Below are 22,092 nucleotides of genomic sequence, written 5' to 3'. Positions count from 1 at the left end.
CATCAGTATTAAAGGATAGGTCTTAAACAATAGTGACCAAATAAACACTGAAACTGGTTTTGCTGGCTGTAATCGTTCCTCTTGTTCACACTGGCCTTTAAGAAATCCAAACATGCTTCTAATGAAAGTGATGGGAGACTTTACCCAATCAGTACAGTGTAAGTAAAAGCAGCCAGTGTATTTATGGGAAGATGGCACCACTCTAGTTTGCTTGTTGTTTTTTTCTGAGGATATGCATTATCTGCCACTGTGTTGTACTGTGTGGGGATACAGATAGTGATGGTTAAGGTACCACAACAGAAGTAACAATATGCTGGCAGACGGCTGTTATGTGATAGCAGCCAAAAACAACTTCTGTTCAACACAATGCTCGTTCTGTTCATCCACTCTTATGTGGAAAAACAACAACCTTCTCCATTATATCGGAATGGCTTGCTTATTAAGGGAGGCCACAGAGGATTTACAAAAATGTTTTTCTAAAGTCGACCTTGTGTGTCATGATGTGTCATACTGTGTTTATGGCTTTCTGAATGGACATCACAACCTCCTGCAGTAAGGGATGTGCTGCTTGCTGGTCTTTCCCATTGTAACCATTCATCAGGGGAAAATCTCATCCCCTTTATTCGAGAGTTATCACGTGCACACTGAATTCAAAAGGGCTATAAATCAACAAACGTACAAGGCACACTAACAGTACCGCTTACATTAACTTCAGGATGATGTAAAGGCAGAGTCTTCAGATTCTGTGGTTTTTCACTCACTATAACTTGCACCTGTGCTGTGAGGAATTTCAGCTATTCCAACAGTCTCACTTTCTAGCTCTGTTGAAACATGATAGACTGTGTTAATTGTTGGCTCTGTTTGAGAGATCAGCATTTTTGTCCTGTTGAGGATATTTGGCTTTCATTGCTACTTCTTGTCAAAAACATAAGCTTTCCTGCCTTACTTGTCATGCTCATCTTGTGTTGACCTTTTTGCAAACCTGTGTTAGAGGGATCTTAAAGTGTGAGTTAATTAAAAAATAGAAAGGTGTGTCCAACTTTGAAAGCAGAGAAAATGCCAGTCTCCCGTTTCTCTTTCTACAATTACAATGGCATGGCCTTATGAGCCTTTCCCTGACTATTTTTGTGCCCTTTTACCTCATCTTTGTTGTTTTGTTGGTAGTGGTTGTTTGATGCTGCATGAGGATCAGATTACAAAGGCTTTGTTTTGATCTCGCTCCACAACACGGCAGGCTTGGAATGACAAGGTCAATGGACGGGAAATGCTTTCATCGTGCCTGACTCTTAGACTCTGGCCCTCCATTGTGTTTATGGGCCAAGTCAACGGTTCTAGATGGAGTTCCCAGATCATCATTAGGTACTAAAGCACTGTTTCATTTTGAGAGACATCCTTTGTTGCTGTTCATTGAGGTAAATCACAGGTGTACTGATGAATGTGGGTTTTCATCATTAAAGAGATAGTAACAGGTGATACTAATTTACATTTTATAGAGGCAAATGGGACTGTAAATTTTATTCAAATATTTATATGAATTTTGGCAAAGTATGGGCCAATTATGTGTCACCAAAGTGATATTTCCTTCGTTCTCCCACTGACCTGTTTGTTCTTCTTCTTTCACGTCACAGTCTGGGTCAAAGGTAAGAGACGGACCGCAGACCCCCAAAGGACGGACATCTCTGTCCTTCAAAGAGACTGAAATAGAAATTACAATTCACCCAAGTTTCTCCTTCGACCTCATCGTAACCCACCTTCCCTCCTCAGACCCGACAAACACTGGGTGTAGTAAAGCAAACATCCTTCCAAGAGTTGTCCCACTGCCAGTTTCCTGACAAAGGTATACCCAGTCTCTTGCAGAGTGTCTCAAAACCTGAACTTCCCTGTTTAGCAACAACAGCTGTGAGTCATTGCAGTGGGCTGTGAGATTCTCACTGAAGATTACACAGTTAGAATAAGTTTGGTCTACAAAATACAGTTAACCAAACAATAGTGTTTCTCAGCTTTTTGTAGCATAAGGTTATGTCTATGAAACAGATTTACTTTTCCAGGACTCTGTTGTTATGCAGAAGTTTAGTCTGTCATGAGGTCACTGTGTAGGCTATATATTTGAGAAGTTTAGTCATCATATGTGTGTACTTTCAAGAATATCCATGTCTTGGTACTACTCTAGTACTTGCTGGGCTACTTGGTGAGCTTCTTTAGCTGGCGAGCTACCTGCTAACCACCTAGCCAGCTGGGAACAAGCTAATGCTAGTCACTCACACTAGGCTACTCTAGCTCTCCAAGTGAGCTAACTTGCTAACTAAAAGCAAACTAGCTTGCTAAGCATAAGCAAGCTAACAGTTATCTGTACGGGCATCATAACTGTCAATCATTCCTCTTTGCTGAAGCACATTATCATCAGGGGACGGTAAAACAGCAATCTGTTTTTATTCGACCTAACACAAAACACACTACACATTGTATAAGGTTCAAAACACACAATGTGAGTATACAGTCAGACACGAAAGCGGGCTAATGTTTCATTTTGCTAGATACTGGTAGATTAAGTATGCATGATTCACCCACATTTTGTTTGCCTAACTTTAGCTAACCATAAGATTTGTACAGATTTCCTCACCCTGCAAGAATTCATTCGTTGTGATGATTCCACTGAAATTCACTCATTAGGCAGGTATTTAATTCTAGCTAACAATGATCTCTCTCTACTGGGTGGAGCCTCAGTAGTGCTTATATGCAAATTAAACACACCTAGTAAGAGACCAGTACAGTACTTGGTTGAGAAACCTTGCCTCCAGATCCACTGCAGTACTGTATCTGACAAGGTCACAAGACACCTGACATTTCTGTTTACACTGGTTGGATGCCAGCTCACCAGATTCTGGGTGCAATTCAAATTATTCTGTCATCTGGTTTGAGCCTTACCCACATGAATTATTCACAGACTTGGCTCGTTTTCAGTCTCTCATGTTCACCAGTCATAATCAAGAATGTTTATATAGACAACTGATTTGTTTCTTTATCTGATGTTACTGATCGGACAGATGAGGAATGATTCATGAAATGGGGTGGAGCAGAGTCTCTCACGCACCTTTCCTGGCATGGGCTGATTGGATGATTGCGTAACTTTGTCTTACGAGATTTATTGAGACCCATACTGCCCAAATGGCCCAATTACAGTTAGCCTTTGGATGCAACTCACAGACAACAACAAGTTAAAAAAAAACAAAAAAACATCAGCCATTGTCATGGTATCAGTAATCGCTCATATGATCGAGGGAATTATTAATTTGCAGTCATAATGCTCTATGGTAAAACCTGCTTTTAACGTGGAGCAATCACTGCTGTTGACTTCAAACATGCTGCATGAAGCTTTAATCTTGCTCTAAACCTGGGAAGATTACAAGAGAGGAGATCACGTTTCAAGCACAGTTTACATTCTCCTCGTTGTAGACATACCACACACTGAGACGCATACTTGCTTTGCAGAAGAGTGAAAATGTCCACGGTTCAGAAAGATTTCATTTCTTGGTAAGCAGAGACATGTGGGTCTTAAAGATGAATCATGTCCTGCTCTTAAAGAGTCATTCCTCAGTTCTTAAGAATTGTTATTGAGAGGAACTTTTATCCTGTTTATGTTTTATATGTTACGTGATAAGTTACCTGACTGAGAGGATTTCTTTAAAGGCAGGAATACTGCCACGGTTTTATTTGGATCAAGCTACTCTTGGGCGTTAAGGTACTGCATTAAAAATTTAGAAATACGCTGCTGAACATGCGTCTTCTGTCTGTCTGTCAGATCCCATTACACACATTCATGCTGAGACATCTGGACCAGTGACATTCTTTTAAATGACATCTACAGTGACATCTAAAGCCTGGCAGCCAAACATGAATTTGCAACGATTATGAGAAAGGTAAAGGAGTGAGAAGGTTTCTCTCACTGACTGACAACTGACAGTTGTTTTTAAAAGCAGTTTGAAAAAATCTTCTCAGGTGGCACCTAAGAGAAACCTAAACTCCCTTTCTCTTTATTTCTGTCATACTAATTTGTGAATGATAATTCTCCTGCACATATCTGTTGTGTGGCCTACCTCATATTGACTCAAAACTTCAGCATATGCAAACACCTCAAAGCTGCTTTTACAAGGAAAGCTGTCAGCACGTTCATCAGAGCTTCTTGTCAAATGGCCAAATACCTTTGGAAACCGCCACCCCCGCTCTCAGACATCGCATTAGAGGGGTCTGTGTCCAACAATATCTGCAACTTTTCAAAAGCGACAAGCTGACATTCACACCCACGTCATGCTGTCGTTGGCCAGGTGTGCTGAGGTGAGAAAGGACCCAGGGTTTCTACTTCTTTATAATGCCAAATCACCACAAACGCCGTCTCAGGACACTTTCCATAGACAGCAGGTCTGACCATACTCTTTAATGGACAGAGAAACAACACATCACCCTATGAGTGAGCACTTGACGATGGCGCTGAAGAAAAACTTCCTTTTAACAGTCAGAAACCTCGAGCAGAACCAGACTCTGGGTGGGCGGCCATCTGCGGTTAAATTCTAAATTCTGTTAAAGGTTTTGCGGGAATCCAGTGCAGAGAGGCCAGTATGGGAAAATGTATGATCTCTTTTCCTAGTTTTTGCTGTAGTGTTCTGGCTCAGCTGGAGGGTCTTCAGCAACTTTTTGGCGCAGCCTCACTTTTCATGTGAGACAAAAAGTGTAGATGGTTATCTCCATATTTAATGAAATAATAAGGCGTTGCATTCTGCTTTTGAGTGTGGTCGTTCAGAACAGCTATAAACACTATTGATTTCCGATGTGGTCGAACAGCATCTCATCCAAACTTATATTTTTCTAGCATATCCCAAGCATTGGGGTCATGCTATTGTGCATCGTGGCAAACTGTAACACTGTACAGCAGCTGCTTCTCAGACGATAAGGGTGCTGTCAATCATTATGTGCTGATCTCATTGTGGACACAACTGAACCTTGTTCCAGTTTTAATTAAACCACATTGTATCATGTGTTTCTGAACTGATTGTAGATCTCACTTGTGAAAAATCAAGGTTAAGCACTGCTAAAATCTTTGCCCTTCATAAAAATCAACCTTGTAAAACCCTAAAATGCACTTTATATCAACATAACATTGCATGAAAACACCCACACACCCATATTTTTATTGTTTTATAGGCAGTGACACAAACAATGATTGCTTTTGTTCCACTGATAGTGTGTATATTTAAACTTGTACTTAGAAATCAAGATCATAAAATGCTGTGAGGCCACGAGTTAATGGTGCTATTACACCCCGTGGGCCAGTTTACTGTGACTGATGTAGGTCAAGTACACAACTCAAATCTCAATGGAAATTCCAAGTTAAGATGGCGCAGTTGCGTTTCCACTTAAAGCAAACGAAAAATGTTCTTTGAATTGTTTGAATGATTGCATTATATCCCTGAGGTTATGACTAAACAACCAATGACTCAAACAATGGTTGACTTTGAATTGGCTCATATGAAAAGTGTTTATGTGCTGTACTTTCCACAGACAATGACATCTCCAGGAGGGTGATTTTCAGATTCGGAATTTCAGAGAAATACCACCTTGAAGTTGAACCTAAAAGAAGCAGCACATTGTGGAGCAAAAAGAGTTGACAATCATGCTAACAGCTCTGTGAGGGCTTGCTTTGGCACAGATGCTTTGAGCTAAATGCTAACACTATCATACACAATGTTAAGCTGGTATAAAGACATTTAGGAGTCATCCTCTGGGGAAAGTGAATGTCACCTTGGACAAAGCACTGATCACCTGACTGACACCGCCATTTGTACAGCCATGCTGCTAATGTCTGGTGCTGCAGCTTCAGTCTCTGAGCCTGGCCCCGGAGCTTATGCTGAACAGAGCACTGACCTGATGCAGCTCTGTGGTTGGGCTGAAGAAACAAAGATGTGTGGACTGCTGCCGTTAACCTTTTTGGGATGGCAGGTAGGAGCAGCCTAATTCACCTTCACGAGAGTTTGTCTGTATGCAAACTATTATAAAAGATCCATTACTGCTGTCAGCATGTGTGCTCACATTCCCATGGAGACAATAAGAGGACTCGGTGCACATACAGATGGCGACGCGCGCCCACACACTACTTCATACACACACTCATCAAACATGCTCTAAACATTCTGGATTCACAGACATTACGAGTAAACTCACACCAGGCTTGAGGCATTGTGCTGAGCTGAAGTCCAGCCAGGAGAACAGATCCAGAACAGGTCTGGAAGCGTGTGGCTTGGAAATAAATATCATTAAACTCAGCTGTCAAATTGCATTTGGCTCTGCCGAGCACACCGCCATCCATAAGAGCTTGGCTGTCCTCCACGCGAGCACTGGTTTTCTGTCTTTCTTCCCTCTCAAACACACACACACACACACACACACACACACACGCTAAAACCACCACTACTTGCAAAGAAACAAACACAAGTAGGGACAAAGCTGCACACACACACACACACACCCCCCCCCCCCCCCCCCACACACACACACACACACACACACACACACTTAGACCACCTGGGAGATCTGTTTATGGAATCCGACAGAGACCACACGAGAAACAGACGTTGCTTTTATTTCGCTTTAAGCTCAAAAGATCTAAATAGCCTCATTCATTTACATCCAGAACGTAGTTTTGTCGCTGGAGAACAAGGATTACAAAGTTATGCTGTGACCACGGACAAAGACCTGCTGTAATAAACAATCACAAACACATAATGGAGTGGGGTTACGGGTGTGTAGCTTAATGCATGATAGAAATATTTGTATTTTTTATAGAGATGGGGCAATTACATTAGGAAAGACAGCCCTGGTTACAAAAGCAACAAATATATAATATGGCAACAAAACACTAAAAATAAATGAGATGATAAAGATCATGATTATACTGGATCCACAGTGTATTAAATCTTCCTGACAAGATGGCATTTGCCCTCTGATTGACTCCTGTCTTAGTAGGTGGAAATAAGGTGTGTGCTGGTAAACCTGTGTTGGTTTCGTGCAAAGCCGTTTTACAAGCACTCACCTAAAGGGAGTTCCTCCTCCCATTTGCACGCAGGGCCCTTTGTTGTCTACTCTTTTTTTCCCCTGTCTTCTTTTCTCTCATTTGAAAGTAACCCAAACAGGTCCTGTAGACGTAGTAACGAAGATATTATCTAAGCATACTTCACCTGAAGGGGATCCCATCGCACAGTTTTTTTTTTTTTTCCATGCATGCACGAATGAGGCCTGCAGGCCTGACGGCAGGCAAAACAAGTTGAGCACGGTTTGGGCAGACTAAGCACTGCTAACAGCTTTTATCAAACAGGTTGCTGTCAATATTCATTTTTCCTTATTAATACACGTGAAGTTTCAGGAGCTTTTTGTAAGTAAACACTAAATGACATGGCCTGTAAATATTCTGCTCTATGATGTTTGATCTATTTATCATGATTTTAGAACATTAAAAATCCAAGTTTTTGTGCTTTTAAGCCGGGACCATGCTGCACTGAGAACACTTACGCATTTAAGTGTGTAAATCTTGAAAACAGAGACTTCAAATACACCAGGATTAAAACATTGATAGTATCAGAACTCTCATCAAGATCCCACATGTCCATGTACGAAAGCAGTCGTAAATGTTTAGGCACAGGGCAGCAGAGCATGGCCGCACGCAACTGTTGTCCTTGCAGACTTGTTTGTAACGAGGAGAACATTTGCTCCAAAGCAGCTGCAGTGACACATGCAGTTCAATATGTTTTATCATATTATCATCTTGTTCTGTGAAAAAGGTGTATTTCAGTTTACCAGAGAACATGTGGGTCTGCTGTAGGAAGCATGCATTGGTTCTTTGGACATCCCAAAAAACAAAATTAGTATGACATGCAAGTATGAACATTTATGATGCTGGGCCACACATAATAAATTTGTTTTATCTAATCCATTGAAGTGATGAGGCCCCACATTAAAAAAAATAAAACTCTGCAGGTCTTTTAGTTTCCAGTTATTATGAGGAATGTCATAATGTTCATGCTGTCTGATATACATTTGTTCCTCTGGGGAGCTGGGGTGTCGCATCGAATATAACCAGCTTTGTATAAGTCGTTGTGATCAGAGAGGGAAATAAGGGCAACTTGTTCAGCTGCTTCAGAGGTTTGACAATGGTTCAGCTTCCCACTGGTTCACAGTTACTGCTGACATGGCAGCATCAACATCTGACCAGCAACATGCAAACATGGGAGAACAAACAGATGAGCGAGAAGATGTCTTTAATAACACACGCTGTGCTGCAAACAAATGACAAAGAAATGCAGTTTAATATGGATGAAAACATTCAGAAATGTGAAAGATCATCTTTCAGTTTACACAAGGCGCTGACTCATTGCAGAGATCAGTTAACTTTATATTTTAATTCCATCTTGCAGCCGTGCTTTGATCGCTGTGGTCGCACGTGGCTTTAGCCTCTTTTTTGAACCCTTGCGCTTCATGTGATTGAATTCGACAGAATTTACCCGTTGCAATGGCAACACGAGCCGCACACAAGAAGAAAACAGAGAACGCGCTTTTGATTGTTTACAGCTCAGCTTGTTTCTGTGTTAGTTATGTGGTGCCATGTCCCAAAGCTCTAGTACATGAAATAATACACGATATATAGAAGACCTTTAAATGAAACATAAAGGCTGATCATTGACTTACATCCCCTGAAAACAGTACAGAGACAATATCTTTAATGTTTCATCTCATCAATTTAATTGATCCAATTCAATATTCAATTCAATATTCCTTTATTAGTCCCACGAGGGGAAATTCCAAAAAGATTTTATTGGTCCGTATGGGAAACGAACCCGCGACCTTGGCGTTATCAAGGTATTTTGTAATTATCTGCTTATTCTGAATTTGATGTCAGTAACATGTTGGGACAGGAGCAACAAAAACACCTGTTTGGATCATTCCACAGGTAAACAGGTTCATTGGTAACAGGTGATAGTATCATGATTGGGTATGAAAGGGGCATCCTGGTCGTTCACAAGTGAGGATGGAGCAAGGTTCACCACTTTGTGAACGCATGATTGTAGAAAGGGTATTACTACATGGACTCAGGAACACTTTGGAAAACAGTTGTCAGTATACACAATTTGTTGGCAAATGATTCTGTTTTTATTGACATTTTACACAGCATCCCAGCTGCTTTGGAATCACAGTTGTAACTATTAAATGATGGTATAGGAAAAAAAATGTAATAAAAAAACAAAAAACAAAAAACAAACTCATTTTATTACAATGCATGCCAGTCAATGGGCACAAAGGAGTAAATAATGAAATTAAGATAAATATATATGATATAAATGATGTGCTTCAAGAAGAAAATCAATAGATTCTATGACCGAAAACTGTATCTCCTCTAACTGCTCAAAAGTGCAGATTTGAACACAGTAACCTTGTATAAAACATATAAATATATTCTCAGGCCAAAGACAGCAAGTAGCATAATGATGAAGCTGTAAGAACATCTGAAGTGACTAAGCCTGCGCTGTAATCAAATCATCACGCAGATTTTATTTAATGTTTCCCTCTGGGATAATGTATCTCTAAACTGTGAGATGGGGGAGATGATAAATGCTCAGCAGCTGCTGAATTAACTTTGTTAATTGTGTGCTGTTTCACAAGTCTCGAACTACCCACTTCTCTTAATATTATAATGATTCGTAGGGGTTTTGGTCCCAAATTCTACAAGGAATGCTAAAAAGTTTAGAAGTGAAAATTTGAGCCAGCTCTAATGCCTTCCGTACATACTCAGATTGATATCCATAGTGTGATTACGTTAACTGTTTCAGCCCTGCTGCTTGTCAGTAACAGCTTATGAGACTCCGCTTACACACAGACCTCAGCACCCAGACCTCCAGAGAGAATAAATAGAGAAAGGATCGACCCATTTTCTTAATGCTTTCACTGTCATCACTCACACTGGCATGACGTCAAAGCCCCATTCAGTGTGGAAACTTTCCCCATTTGCCAGTGAGACTACATCCCTATCTCAACCCCACCCTCTGTGCTGCAGTGTTTACCCCATTTCCCCTTTTTTGTCTAAACATGAGACAGGAGTTAAGTGGTTAATACTCACACAGATGGCGTGCATGAGGTACACGTTTCTGCTTTCACACCAAAACGGTCTCACCTGGATTATCAAACCAAACCTGTAACGGTAATAACTGAAATGATGTTTGATGCAAATATGAAAACAAGGTTGGAACTGCATCAGTTTTCAAACGCCAGGTCTCCTTGACTCAACAGCAGGGGAGGCCCGGGATCCTGACTGGCACCCCTCCTCAGTCACTACATGATGCAATAATGTAAACTTAGTCTTTTTGGAACATCTGCAAATAGTTTTTATACTTCATACGGTCCAGTTTTGCACATTCGCTGGTCAATATTTAGCACATTCCTTTACAAAACTGTACAGCTCTTTCACTTAAATAACATACTAATATGTTTCATTTAATCTATTATTGTTGATTTTACATTCATTTTCTACTTTCTACTTACTGCGTGTAGTGATATGCACCAAAACACCAAGACAAATTCTATGTGAAAATCTACATGACAGTAAACCTAATTCTGATTCAGAATATCAGTTTGTCCCTGCTGTTGACTAAAATGCAGCTGATATAAATGATGCTGTAACTGCTTCTTAAAAATGGCTGAGGCTGTAAAAATGCATCATTGGGAAATGTAAAATATAGAGAGCATATCAAAAACAACAACAACAACAACAAAAAAAAACAATGGTTGGCCTACTCAAGGGGAAAAGTACAGAAACAATATTCTGCATGACAAAAATACACACATATGATTTGATCCATGAGAAATGAATATGTCAGACAAGATAAAATCCCATCATATCTAAAGTGAGTAGAAAATATGATTCTACTGGGACAAATCTTTTCTTATTTTGAGCCTTTGAAAGTATAATTCTGGTTTCTGAGGAGGTGAGGAAAACAGGGTCACACGTCTATCCTCCACCTGTAGATAACCTCTCGTGCTTGAAATTTTTATTGCTTCTTCAACACATTTTTTTCGCCAGTTGTTTGGCAGCTCATTCGTTTCACCTCCGAAGTGACGAGACCAAAATAGAAACTTTCCAAAGCAGCAACAGGCAGAGGCCTGCGCTCATTCCTTCGTTCATTGCTGCTTCTGCTCTTTAGGAGACGTGAGAGAACTTTGTTTACTGCCATCTTTAAATTTTCATCTAACAGATCAACTATATTTAAGGGTATCAAAGGGTAACGGAAATGACACATAAACAGGACATTTCCTACATGAGGTACTCACAGATGAGAAGACAGACTGTGCGCATTCAGAGGGTGGGACCACACATACATGAAGAAACATGTGGAGCCAAATATACATGAAGAAACTGATGGTGACTAAGAACACACACATGTTTGTGTGAAACCATAACGCTCCAGTTAAATACTGAGACACTGGTAACATGGTTTCAAAACAGAGCTGTCAAAATACTGTAATTAGTGGCTGATGAAATATTTTGAGGTGGGATGTATTGTACAATGATAATAAACACACGACTGCCATAAATAGCATGAAGTCATGCCTAGAATCAACCGAAAATTCTGTTTCTATTTTCTACCTTTGAAAACATCCCCACTCAGTGATCTCCACGCTCTCAGCATCGTAATCTTTTGCAAAACATCTCAGCATCTCAAATTATCGGCTGCCTCGCACGCAAAAGCCTTTTGTTTGCAGAGAGAGGGAGAGACAAGCCTTGAGCGGAGTTATGCAAACTAAATCCTCTCAGGCTGACATCTTCGCAGGGTTATTTTTAGACATCTTGCGGAATTTGCTGCAGCAGTTTACATTGCTGAAATGCTGAGCAGGGTTTAAATATTTTTCTCAGGTGTTTAAAAAAAACTGTCATAATCTGTCCCGCTGTCTGCAGACGATTATCGGCTAATAAATGTGACTCATAAAAAGATGATGTATTGACTGAATTAATTGAATAGACATGCGAACATTTTACAGAACTACAGTACATATATGGACATATATGAGACATAACTGTTTTTCCCCAGGTCATAAGACTGAATAAATAAATTAGACACACATTTTATTACACACACACACACACACACACACACACACACACACACACACACACACACACACACACACACACACACACACACACACACACACACACACACACACAGTGCAATCTAACCTCAATCTAACCGCAACGGCTGCAGCCTTTTATTGTCTCTTATATTTATGTCTGACACATACTTTATTATTGCTCTAACTATCCAACTATTTAACTGTTGTTTTTTTTGTAATGGGGCCTCTCAGCTGAAGTATTTCACACGATTATAGTTGCATAGCTGGAGTGACAATACATACCTTCAAACTTGAATCTAAGGGACCCCTGCACAGTATCGATTCTGGGACCCCGCTTGAGATACCGTTTACTTAACATGATGACAATACATGAACCTGCTTGCAAAGAACTGCTGGGACCAATTGCATCTCTCTGCTCTGTTAACAACACTCAGCTCTGTTTAAATTTAAAATTTAAATAGAACGCTAGTATATCCAACAGATTACTCAGTCAACATAATTAATCACACGAGCAGAGGGGTTTCAAAACTCAACATGGACTCTACAGCCGCATAGGGCAGCGTTTGGTGTTGTGCTTCCTGTACTGCGCTCAGCCGCAGCTTTGGTCTTTACACCTGCGGTCGACTCAGAATATGCATTGTTCTTCCACATGCCCTCCAACAAGTGAGTGGAAAACTATTTTCCTCCACAACAACTTCAGACAGAGGGAACTCATTAGAGCTACCACTGGGCTCAGTCACCTTCCAGACAGTAAAGTAGTGTTTAAATGGAGCTCAGAGCTTTAAAAAGATGTGGAAGAAAGTGATTGTTAGCAACTGGAGGCTTTCAATATATCATCCGCTACACCCACTAAACTGTAACTGCATGAAACTACTGCATGTGTGTAGACAGGTATAACTATAGTGCATGATGCATAAGTCTGTGCATGCAGTTTATGATGTTGGCATCAGTTTGCAATTTTTGAATGTTTATGAAATGAACACAGTGCCAGCAAATCACTGAACTGAAGTCTAACTGCATGCTTCACAGTGTTCCTCATTTCATCATATCAACAAGTGATACTTCAAGGCCAGAGTCAGAGTATACTGCACTCAAATACACACTTCCACCTGAAAGGTATTTATCAGTTTCAATGTGACAGGAAATACGGAGCGTTTGTGGACAGAGTGCACATGCTGCTCAAAGACTAGTGTCATTAATTCACTGCTCCCGCTATGACATTCTTCACATTGCACTTTCTCCTTTTTCATGGCTTATAGGTGTGTGCCTTAAAAGCTGAGTTAATGACAGCAGAAAGTTCTTATCTTATCTGGTGTCTGCAGAAAGGCACCACGCTGTAGCAGAGTCTAATATGCTCATAAATCTCACAACACTGAGAGTCACTGTGTCACTGACTGAGGAAAATGTAACCACAGAGACATATGTATAAACTCATTGTCCAAAGTTAAGTAAGTTTCCACAAGTGTATGTTTATATTATCCTTGTGGCCTATATTTTCAGTAGTAAATAAAGTTAAACAAGCCGATTAACTGTTGTTGTAGATAGGTACACATGACAAGAAAGACAATAAATAATAATGATCAAATTAATTATTCACCAACATAAGCCATTATTAAGAACAAATGTGGGGTTGCCAGGTTTTGTAAAAACTCAGTGGCTGAAGTTTATCCTTCTTATTTGTTAATAATGCAGTTATAAATTAAGGTAAGAAATGCCATGGATTTCTCAGTATCTAATAAGCCATGAAAGCCTGCAGATATAATTGTTAATAAGTATAAATTCTGCAGTTATAGGTGTTGATAAAACGTTGGTAAAAAGATTTTAGTCCACAGTTTGAGTATCCACTTTCTGGAAATAAGTGGACAAACAGTCTAATCGGTAGTAAATGATTTATTATCCCTTAATGAGGCCAACAGCTACTTACTGGAAGGTGCCTTACAGTCAGTGTATGAGGCACATGTGTTCCTCTCCACTTCCACCTGTAAAGCCATAATGGATAAGGTTTTATTAAGCAGATACTGATGCACAGGAGAACACACACACAGTCACCGATGGCCCCACAAGCTGCAACATGCAGTGACCAGAGTATTGAGCTCTTGCCATTGTGCGGTTAGCTTACAGGAATCCAACCTTTCAAAACAGTGACTTCAACCTGGATTGGGTGTCACAGACAGCACAAACAGATTATTACCTGAAAATCAAAACAGTCGCACCAGCACAAACATGTGTAACGTACATGCAGAGACAGCTTGAAAAGCACTGAGCACATAAACAAAAGTTAAACCACTTGTCACAGTCACAACATATAAGCAGCTAGTGTGATGTCAACATTGGTTTCCAGGTGGTGTATGAGGATATTATTTTTCCGCTTGGCTGTTTGGTGACAGTGTTGCAGCACAACCAATGAAACCAGTGATTTGGTCTGGCAATTTACAGAAAACAGGACTACCAATTATACACACATGGGTTATCAAGTTCAACGTGACTGCCGGATGAACCTGCAGTGAGTGAGTGGGAGGAGAATGTGTCCGGGCCCAATGAGAATGGAACCCTTAGCTAATGTCTTCAATGGGCCTGATCACCTGTTGGCCTTGTTGCCATAATCACACTGTTTCCTTGGAATCACATCACAAGTGACACTCCCCGTTCCAAAGTCGTCCAAGACCTCAAGGCGGTTCATTGAGAAAGACATTACTATTTTTCTTTTTAGGTGAATCCACTTTCTTGGCACTGAGCAACAGGGAGGACCAGAGTCACTATTTGTTTTAAGAGAAAGAAACACAATAACAATGGTTTCTATGGGGGCTGTTAAGCTGGCATGAACATCCAAAGTGCACTATAACCAGAGTGCTTTGATGTGAGAGATCTCCAGAGCATGTGAATACCTACAGAAGGCATCTTTTCTCAGAAAGACTTGTTTAAATATCACACCCCAGCCTGGAAAAATAGTGCATAACACTGTAAATCATTTCAATCCCTACATGAAAGGACAGTTCTGGCTGTGATTACAGCGCTGCCTGCAATTGCCAAGTGATACTGTACTACCTGCAGGCACCACACCTTTGAATACAAAGGAAACATACGCCACCTGGTTGTGTCAGGTGAAACAGTCCCGAGGTGTGTGCCAGATCACATTTCACAGGTGAGGCAGTGATAAAGCTGCACCTAATGGTGTTTTCAGTGAGCATCACCTCATGCTTTACTAAATACTAGATTACCAGGTCGTGATTAAACTTTTATTATGATCACAGATTTATTATAGGCTATGATGCACGCAACGTGAGCGTGTTTTGCGGTGCTCCAAATCTTTTGAAATCGTTTAACTCCGCCCTCTTGGGTTGGTCCTGAGGTGAGCCGGCTATAAACTGCTGCTCACACACACGTGTAGGTGAGACGGGCTTCAGCACTCTGACAGGTATGGTAGCTAAAAAGGACCTCGCTGGATTCAAGTCGTCTTGACGCACACAGGGTCCGGACTTTACGCGGAGAGATACTGGATAGATCTTCTACAGCACTGTCAAAGAGGAGAATTCATCAGGAAGGATGAAGTTGGAGGTGTTGTGTGGAAGCCACTATGACATGAAACACTTGGAGGTGTCCAGTGATGCGGAGGGGAGTGTGCGCTCTCCTCTTTCTGCTGAGGAGGAGCTGGGGTCGGATGGTGACTGCGTGGCGCACAGCCCTCCACCTGTTACTCCGTGCACCGGCACCAAGTCCAAGCCGTACACACGGAGACCCAAGCCCCCGTTTTCGTACATCGCTCTCATCGCCATGGCTATCCGGGACTCCCCCTCTGGACGCCTGACTTTGGCGGAAATAAACGACTATCTGATGCAAAAGTTTCCGTTCTTCAGGGGCAGCTACACCGGCTGGAGAAACTCGGTCCGGCACAACTTGTCTCTAAATGACTGCTTTCTCAAAGTGCTCCGGGACCCTTCCAGACCCTGGGGAAAGGACAATTACTGGATGCTCAACCCTCACAGCGAGTACACCTTCGCTGATGGGGTGTTCCGGCGCAGAAGAAAGCGCATCGATAAAAAGTTAAACAGGGAGCCAGAGGTGTCCGAGCGCGCGGAGGAGCCGCTGGGCGTTCAGCAGCCTGCGCCCGCCACCAAGACTGACTCATGTGTCAAGTTTACCAGTCCGTTTGCTATAGACAGCATCCTCAGCAAGCCGTTCAAGAGGGACTCACATGAAGAACGCCCACCAGTCCGTCCTGCCTTCACCTGGCCGTGCTACACCGAACTAATGATGCCTCATTCAAATACACCTGCCTCACTTTCATACATCAAGCCACCCTGTCGCATGGACTCCTGTGCTGCGCATGTGCCAAACTCCTACGACTTTGGGCTGCTCTCACACGCCGTCTTGAGATACCGCAGATGAACACGGACCCTCTTTTTTGTTTTAATTTTGATGAATAACACTCATCAATGTGCACTGATGATGGACACTGTAGTGGCAAGGTGTTACACTTCTTTTTTTTTGTACCTCTGGTCATTTCCCTTTTAAAGCGTCATCAGATTTGATATTTAATACACAAATCTTTATTGTAAATGTTACTGAATTGACCATTAACGTTGTTGTTTGTTTAACAAACGTGTTGAAAATTTGCACTTTGACTGTTTCTCTCTCTCTCTCTCTCTCTCTCTCTCTCTCTCTCTCTCTCTCTCTCTCTCTCTCTCTCTCTCTCTCTCTCTCTCTCTCTCTCTCTTTTTTTTTTTTTTCTTTCTCAAAAACTCTGCTCTGTACAAGGAAATAAAGACTTACTAATGATGCTTTGTGTTTTCTATGGTCGTAACATTATTTTAGATCAAACTACAAAGCAGTTAGTAGCTCTCCTGCAGCCAGATTAGGACGGACACATATTTATGACACCTGTTAGGCGCCAGTGCAATAATGTTTATCGGGGCGTGTGTTCATGTGACTCTGCAAAATTCTTTGAGAGCTAATTGGTTGTAAGTGTTCCAAGGGCCTGCCAGTCTCTTCCTAATGTCAACGCCTCATGCTCAGCCGTTGCGTTACCCATGTTTTGTAAAATATACTTATATACCTTTATCATTAGGGAAGAAGAGGTTGTTCTCTAGTTTGGAAAAAATAAAAAATAAAAAATACACTGTCCCATAAAGGGGGCATGTGCAGGCCTACACTGCATACAACATCAACACTGCTAAGAGTAACAAAATTAATATAGCCCCCCCCCCCCCCCCCCCCCCCCCCCCTTAATTTATGATGCAAAAAGAAATTGCCGTATGTGTTTACTTTTCAGTGCTTATGAAGCTCGCTGATGCCGGATAGGGGCATCCAATATTTATGTTTTCTGTCTGGCGCTGCAAATAGCTGTCGCCTCAGTCACCACACATGCGCAGGAAGGGCTTCATACAAATCGTGCATCCTGAGCGAAGTCAACTCGAATCCACAATAGGAAGAAAAGTCTTCCAACTAGGTCCATTCTTCTGAGGCTAGAAAGTAAATTTCCTCCAAGGCAGCTGTGCATCCTGGACGCTGCGGGGTAACAGGTTTGATGTCGCACATATTCTGGGCGGATTGTGTTGAAGCTGTTGCTGGTGTATGAGAAATTATTTCACGTTCTCATAGAGGTGGCTTGCTCTGGGATGAAGTGACAGCAGGCGTGCGTAAAACTCCACAAAGGCAACAAAGAAAAGGGGGTATTTACAGTAGTAAACTTTGCAGAAAAGATTTTGGAATATTTCACTGTTTGAGTCTTTTCTTGAGACTCTGTTTAGAGCCTCTAATCAATTCATTTCTCCGGGGATGTAACCCAGGCTCCGAGAGGTAAACTGACACTTGTGCGCTGTGTGCGGTACGTTGGCACGCTGTGATGGAAAAAGCATGCTTCCTCTCATGTCAGAGTCTTAACCCTGAACAGATCCCAAACAAACGAGCACTGCACGACTCCTTCTCCCGTTCACCTTTACAAAACACTACCAGCAGGCATCGTCGCTGTTTGCAGGTACATGTGAGGACGAGGGGGGATTATTTTGATTTGTTCAACGCTGTCACTTTATTCATCACGGTTTACAAGGTTATCAGATACTTAGTCTGACAAATGTATTCAGGGGTGTTTTGGAAAGTGAGTCGTGGGAGGAGATTTGTCTTACTCTGCTGCGCTGCGTCCGGCTTCTAGTCTGGATCCTGGCCAGATGGGGAGGGAGTAGTTCCTGGCGATTTCTTGGAGGGATTTTGGGGGGATCGAGGGGCAGAGAGAGATTTAAGAATTGATAGGTGGTCGAGTTGTGTTTGGCCGGGTGGATATGCACAAGCAAAGTCGAGGAGCTTTATTTCCCCTCTCTTATGGGATCATTACCGGCAGCGATGGCCAGAGAGAGGAAGGAGGAACAGCGGCTGGTGATTTTGACGGTTAGAAGCGCGCAGAGCATCGCAAAGGGACACTGACCTTTTAATCATTGCATCAGGGAACCTTTGACAGCGTTTGAAATATAGGAAAAGTCAGTTGCTACGGTGGTATACGGCCCCCACTGTGAAGGGATCTAAAAACCATGACGACCGAGAGCTCCAAACAACTTTTGGATCCATCTAATCCTCTGCGCTCCAGCCCAGCGGCCGGTGCCCTGAATGCAGCTCTGCTGAGCGCGCAGCCAGTGATGGAGAGCGCGCAGAACGCGTCAGCCAAGTGGAAGAAGGGGAACTCTGGCTTGAGGCGCCCCGAAAAGCCTCCCTACTCATATATCGCCCTCATTGTGATGGCAATTCAGAACTCACCGAGCAAGCGGCTTACTTTGAGTGAAATCTATCAGTTCTTGCAGGCCCGCTTCCCTTTCTTCAGGGGGTCATACCAGGGATGGAAAAACTCCGTCAGACACAACCTGTCTCTGAACGAATGTTTTATAAAGCTGCCCAAAGGTCTCGGTAGACCTGGCAAGGGGCACTACTGGACCATCGACCCGAGCAGTGAGTTTATGTTCGAGGAGGGCTCCTTTCGTCGCAGACCTCGGGGGTTCCGTAGGAAATGTCAAGCTTTGAAGCCAATGTACAGGATGATGAATGGTATCGGGTTTGGTGCCTCCATGCTGCCGCAAAACTTTGATTTCCAATCACCATCGGGCTCATTAGCATGCCATAACAGTTACAATATAGACTTGATGGGTAATGCAGTGCCAGGTGGCTTCGAGGGACTCGGAGGGGGACATCACGTCCCGCATATGTCATCAGGCTCCGGGTCATCCTACATGGCCGCATGTCAGGTGGCCTCTTCTGCGGACTATTGCCCGGACAGCAGCAGCAGCCCCCTGCAGTCCTCCCCCGCGATGGTAGGCACTCTGGACTGTCAGTCTCCTTATGCAAATGCAGCCTCACACTGGAGTTCACCTGGCGTTTCTTCATACATCAAACAGCAGCAGTCGCTGGCATCAAGCACTCCCTCTTCTTCTGCTCTGCACACGGGAATGTCATCTTACTCCCTGGATCAAGGCTATCTGCATCACAATGCGCGGGATTCCTCCGAGATTTCAGGTAGAGCCTCGTTGAATAACCACATCCATAAGCTATAAATACTTTATTTTCTGACTCCTGTTTGCACCATAGTCAGTCTGAAATGAAACTGTGGTAATGAGTTATCAGCCAGGGCTCTATGCTTAAAGACTTGGCATACAGTACAACTATTAACAGATCTCTAGAAATTCTGTTTTCATAATATATTTTTTAAATCAAATCAGTTGCATTGGATGAGCAATCACAGGCTACAAAAAAATGTACACACGAATCAAATTTTGATTAATATATTAACAAACTGTCCAACTTGAGGGAACCTTTCTGGAAAAGCATTAAAATAAAACACGGAGAAGTAAACTAATGTGCACTAATTGGTCAGATACGTGCGAAATTTAGACCTTGGCTTTTCAGTTTTTAGTATGAATCGTAAAAACCGTGTCTGAAGGTTGCCCCATATGTGTTTAAATTTCTTACCATTCAATCATATTTTCAATCTCTTCAGAACCCTCTGTGCTGTAGAAAATAGGCTGAATACACAATAAAACCTAAAGAAGTAACGGAAATAAACATAAACGTATTCCCAACAGTGGAAAAAACAATTACTTTTATTCAGTTTAAGCGCACCTTCATGAAGGCCTTTAACTTGAGGCACAGCGGTGCAATAATCAGGATATTTACCTTCAGAAGTGTTGTTGTTATTCTATTTTGTTTCATTTAGGATATTTTTCATTGTCCTTTAATGCACGTAAGAGAACTTTAGAATAAATCACCCTCGTGGATGTTTTACAGCTATCACCTGATGTTTTGTTTATGGTGAATGAAAGATTTTCTTTGGTTTAATACATCCATCTAATAAGAACACATGAGCGTTGCTCAGCTGTGAAAACGGCTGCACAGCATCTGCACCAAAGTTTATTTTTTACCATAAAGTGTCACCGCAATTTTAACAGTAATTACAGCTGCAGACTTTATGGATTGTTACAAATCATTAAATACAAATTACATATAAACCTTTATTAATGTTTTCACTGATGAATGATTAATTAGAACTGCACTATAACCAAATAAAAAGGATAAACATCAGCCAAAGGATTTAGCACATAAGTTTTTCTAATAAAGTGTTTTATAGCTGATCTATGAAGAGTTAGTCAATGATTTTTAACCATCAATAAAACCATTAGATACAGCCTAAAACACTTCAGCGGGGGCACCAGTAAATATTAGCACACATTACTGAAAATGTTTTTTTTTTTTTTTTTAATGTTATTGGGGGAAAATAATAAGCATTAACCATAAAAACATCGAGATAAAACCTGACTGAAGAAATGACCGTCTGACCTGATGTGTGCTGTGCGTTACAGTGGGACTGTCCCGGTATTCCAGTCACTCAGCTCCTGTGTGTGACAGGAAGGACTTCGTTTTGAACCTAAACGGAATCTCCTCTCTTCATCCCAGCACCGGCGGATCTTACTACCATCAGCTTCATCACCATCACCAGAGCGTCTATCAGGACGTAAAGCCGTGCGTCATGTGACCGGACACCATAGCTGTCTCCTCTCCTCAAGCTTCAGGTGGAGTTATTTCAGCAGGATCTTTGGTGAAATGTGACTCCTTTCGGATCAGGGTCGAGGCAGAGACACTTCTCTCCAGTGAACTTTGACCTTGTTTGAAACAGTTTTGTTATGATGTGAGGACTTTCGTGACATGACTGACTTCACGCACGTGGTGAAGCAAATACCAACATTTTCACAGCAGTAATACACAGTGTAGACATACCTGAAATCATCTTTACTCATTCACTTAATTTTGTTTTTCTGAAGTTGCTGAAACTGTTGCTGATTTCCTGCAGAAAGCCATTAAAGAGATTTATTTTATGGGATCATTTGGAGGCGTTTAATGTCTTTAGCAATAAACGTTTCGAATGAAAACGGTTTTTATTATTATTATTATTATTATTATTATTATTATTATTATTATTATTATTATTATTATTACTTTGATCCTTCAGTTCTCCTTCTCTTTTCTCCTGTTTTCTTTCTCTCCACTACAAGAACATGATTGTTATCATGACCATGATTAAATTATCCAAAATGACCCAAAATCTGATCTGATCTGATCTGATCATAAAAAGCATTCTAAACTGTTTGTGGGCGATTATAAAGACTTCCATATTTCCCTTTTTCCTGACCCTTCAGGATTGGGTTTGACTTGGTTCCCTCTGTGATTTGCGACCAATAAATAAAAAAAGAAATACTTTAAAGTACATATATATTATATCAGAGACACCGTCGTCGCCTTCTCTGCCATCACGGAATTTCAATGTTTTATCAGTGCTTACTGTAATAAACACCGGTCTTATTTTCTTACCAGAAAGCCGATGTGCTGAACTTATCATCAGTTTAACATATGGAATAAAGATCTATCTATCTATCTATCTATCTATCTATCTATCTA

The 22,092-nt window shown here is 41.6% G+C and overlaps 2 protein-coding genes across 3 annotated transcripts; both read left to right on the top strand.

Annotated features, from left to right (window-relative positions):
- Nucleotides 1-15,569: 15,569 nt before the first annotated feature.
- On the top strand, nt 15,570-16,731 carry foxq1a (forkhead box Q1a). Its single transcript, XM_070974779.1, has one exon. The coding sequence runs from the start codon at nt 15,709-15,711 to the stop codon at nt 16,549-16,551; it is 843 nt and encodes a 280-aa protein (XP_070830880.1). The 5' UTR covers nt 15,570-15,708; the 3' UTR covers nt 16,552-16,731.
- A 1,585-nt stretch (nt 16,732-18,316) lies between these two features.
- On the top strand, nt 18,317-21,562 carry foxf2a (forkhead box F2a). Of its 2 annotated transcripts, none has more exons than XM_070974503.1 (2): nt 18,317-19,659; nt 21,000-21,562. In XM_070974503.1, exons 1-2 carry the CDS (start codon nt 18,687-18,689, stop codon nt 21,170-21,172), a joined length of 1,146 nt encoding a protein of 381 aa, XP_070830604.1. In that variant the 5' UTR covers nt 18,317-18,686; the 3' UTR covers nt 21,173-21,562. The 2 variants fall into 2 exon arrangements, with proteins under 2 accessions (XP_070830604.1, XP_070830605.1); XM_070974504.1 differs by having other exon boundaries at nt 18,416-19,659; nt 21,094-21,521.
- The last annotated feature ends 530 nt before the right edge of the window (nt 21,563-22,092 follow it).

The sequence above is a fragment of the Chaetodon trifascialis genome, chromosome 11, assembly GCF_039877785.1.
Source record: "Chaetodon trifascialis isolate fChaTrf1 chromosome 11, fChaTrf1.hap1, whole genome shotgun sequence".
Lineage (NCBI taxonomy): Eukaryota > Metazoa > Chordata > Actinopteri > Chaetodontiformes > Chaetodontidae > Chaetodon > Chaetodon trifascialis.
The sequence above is the reverse complement of the archived record's forward strand: the minus strand, read 5'-3'. Positions and strand labels throughout refer to the sequence as shown.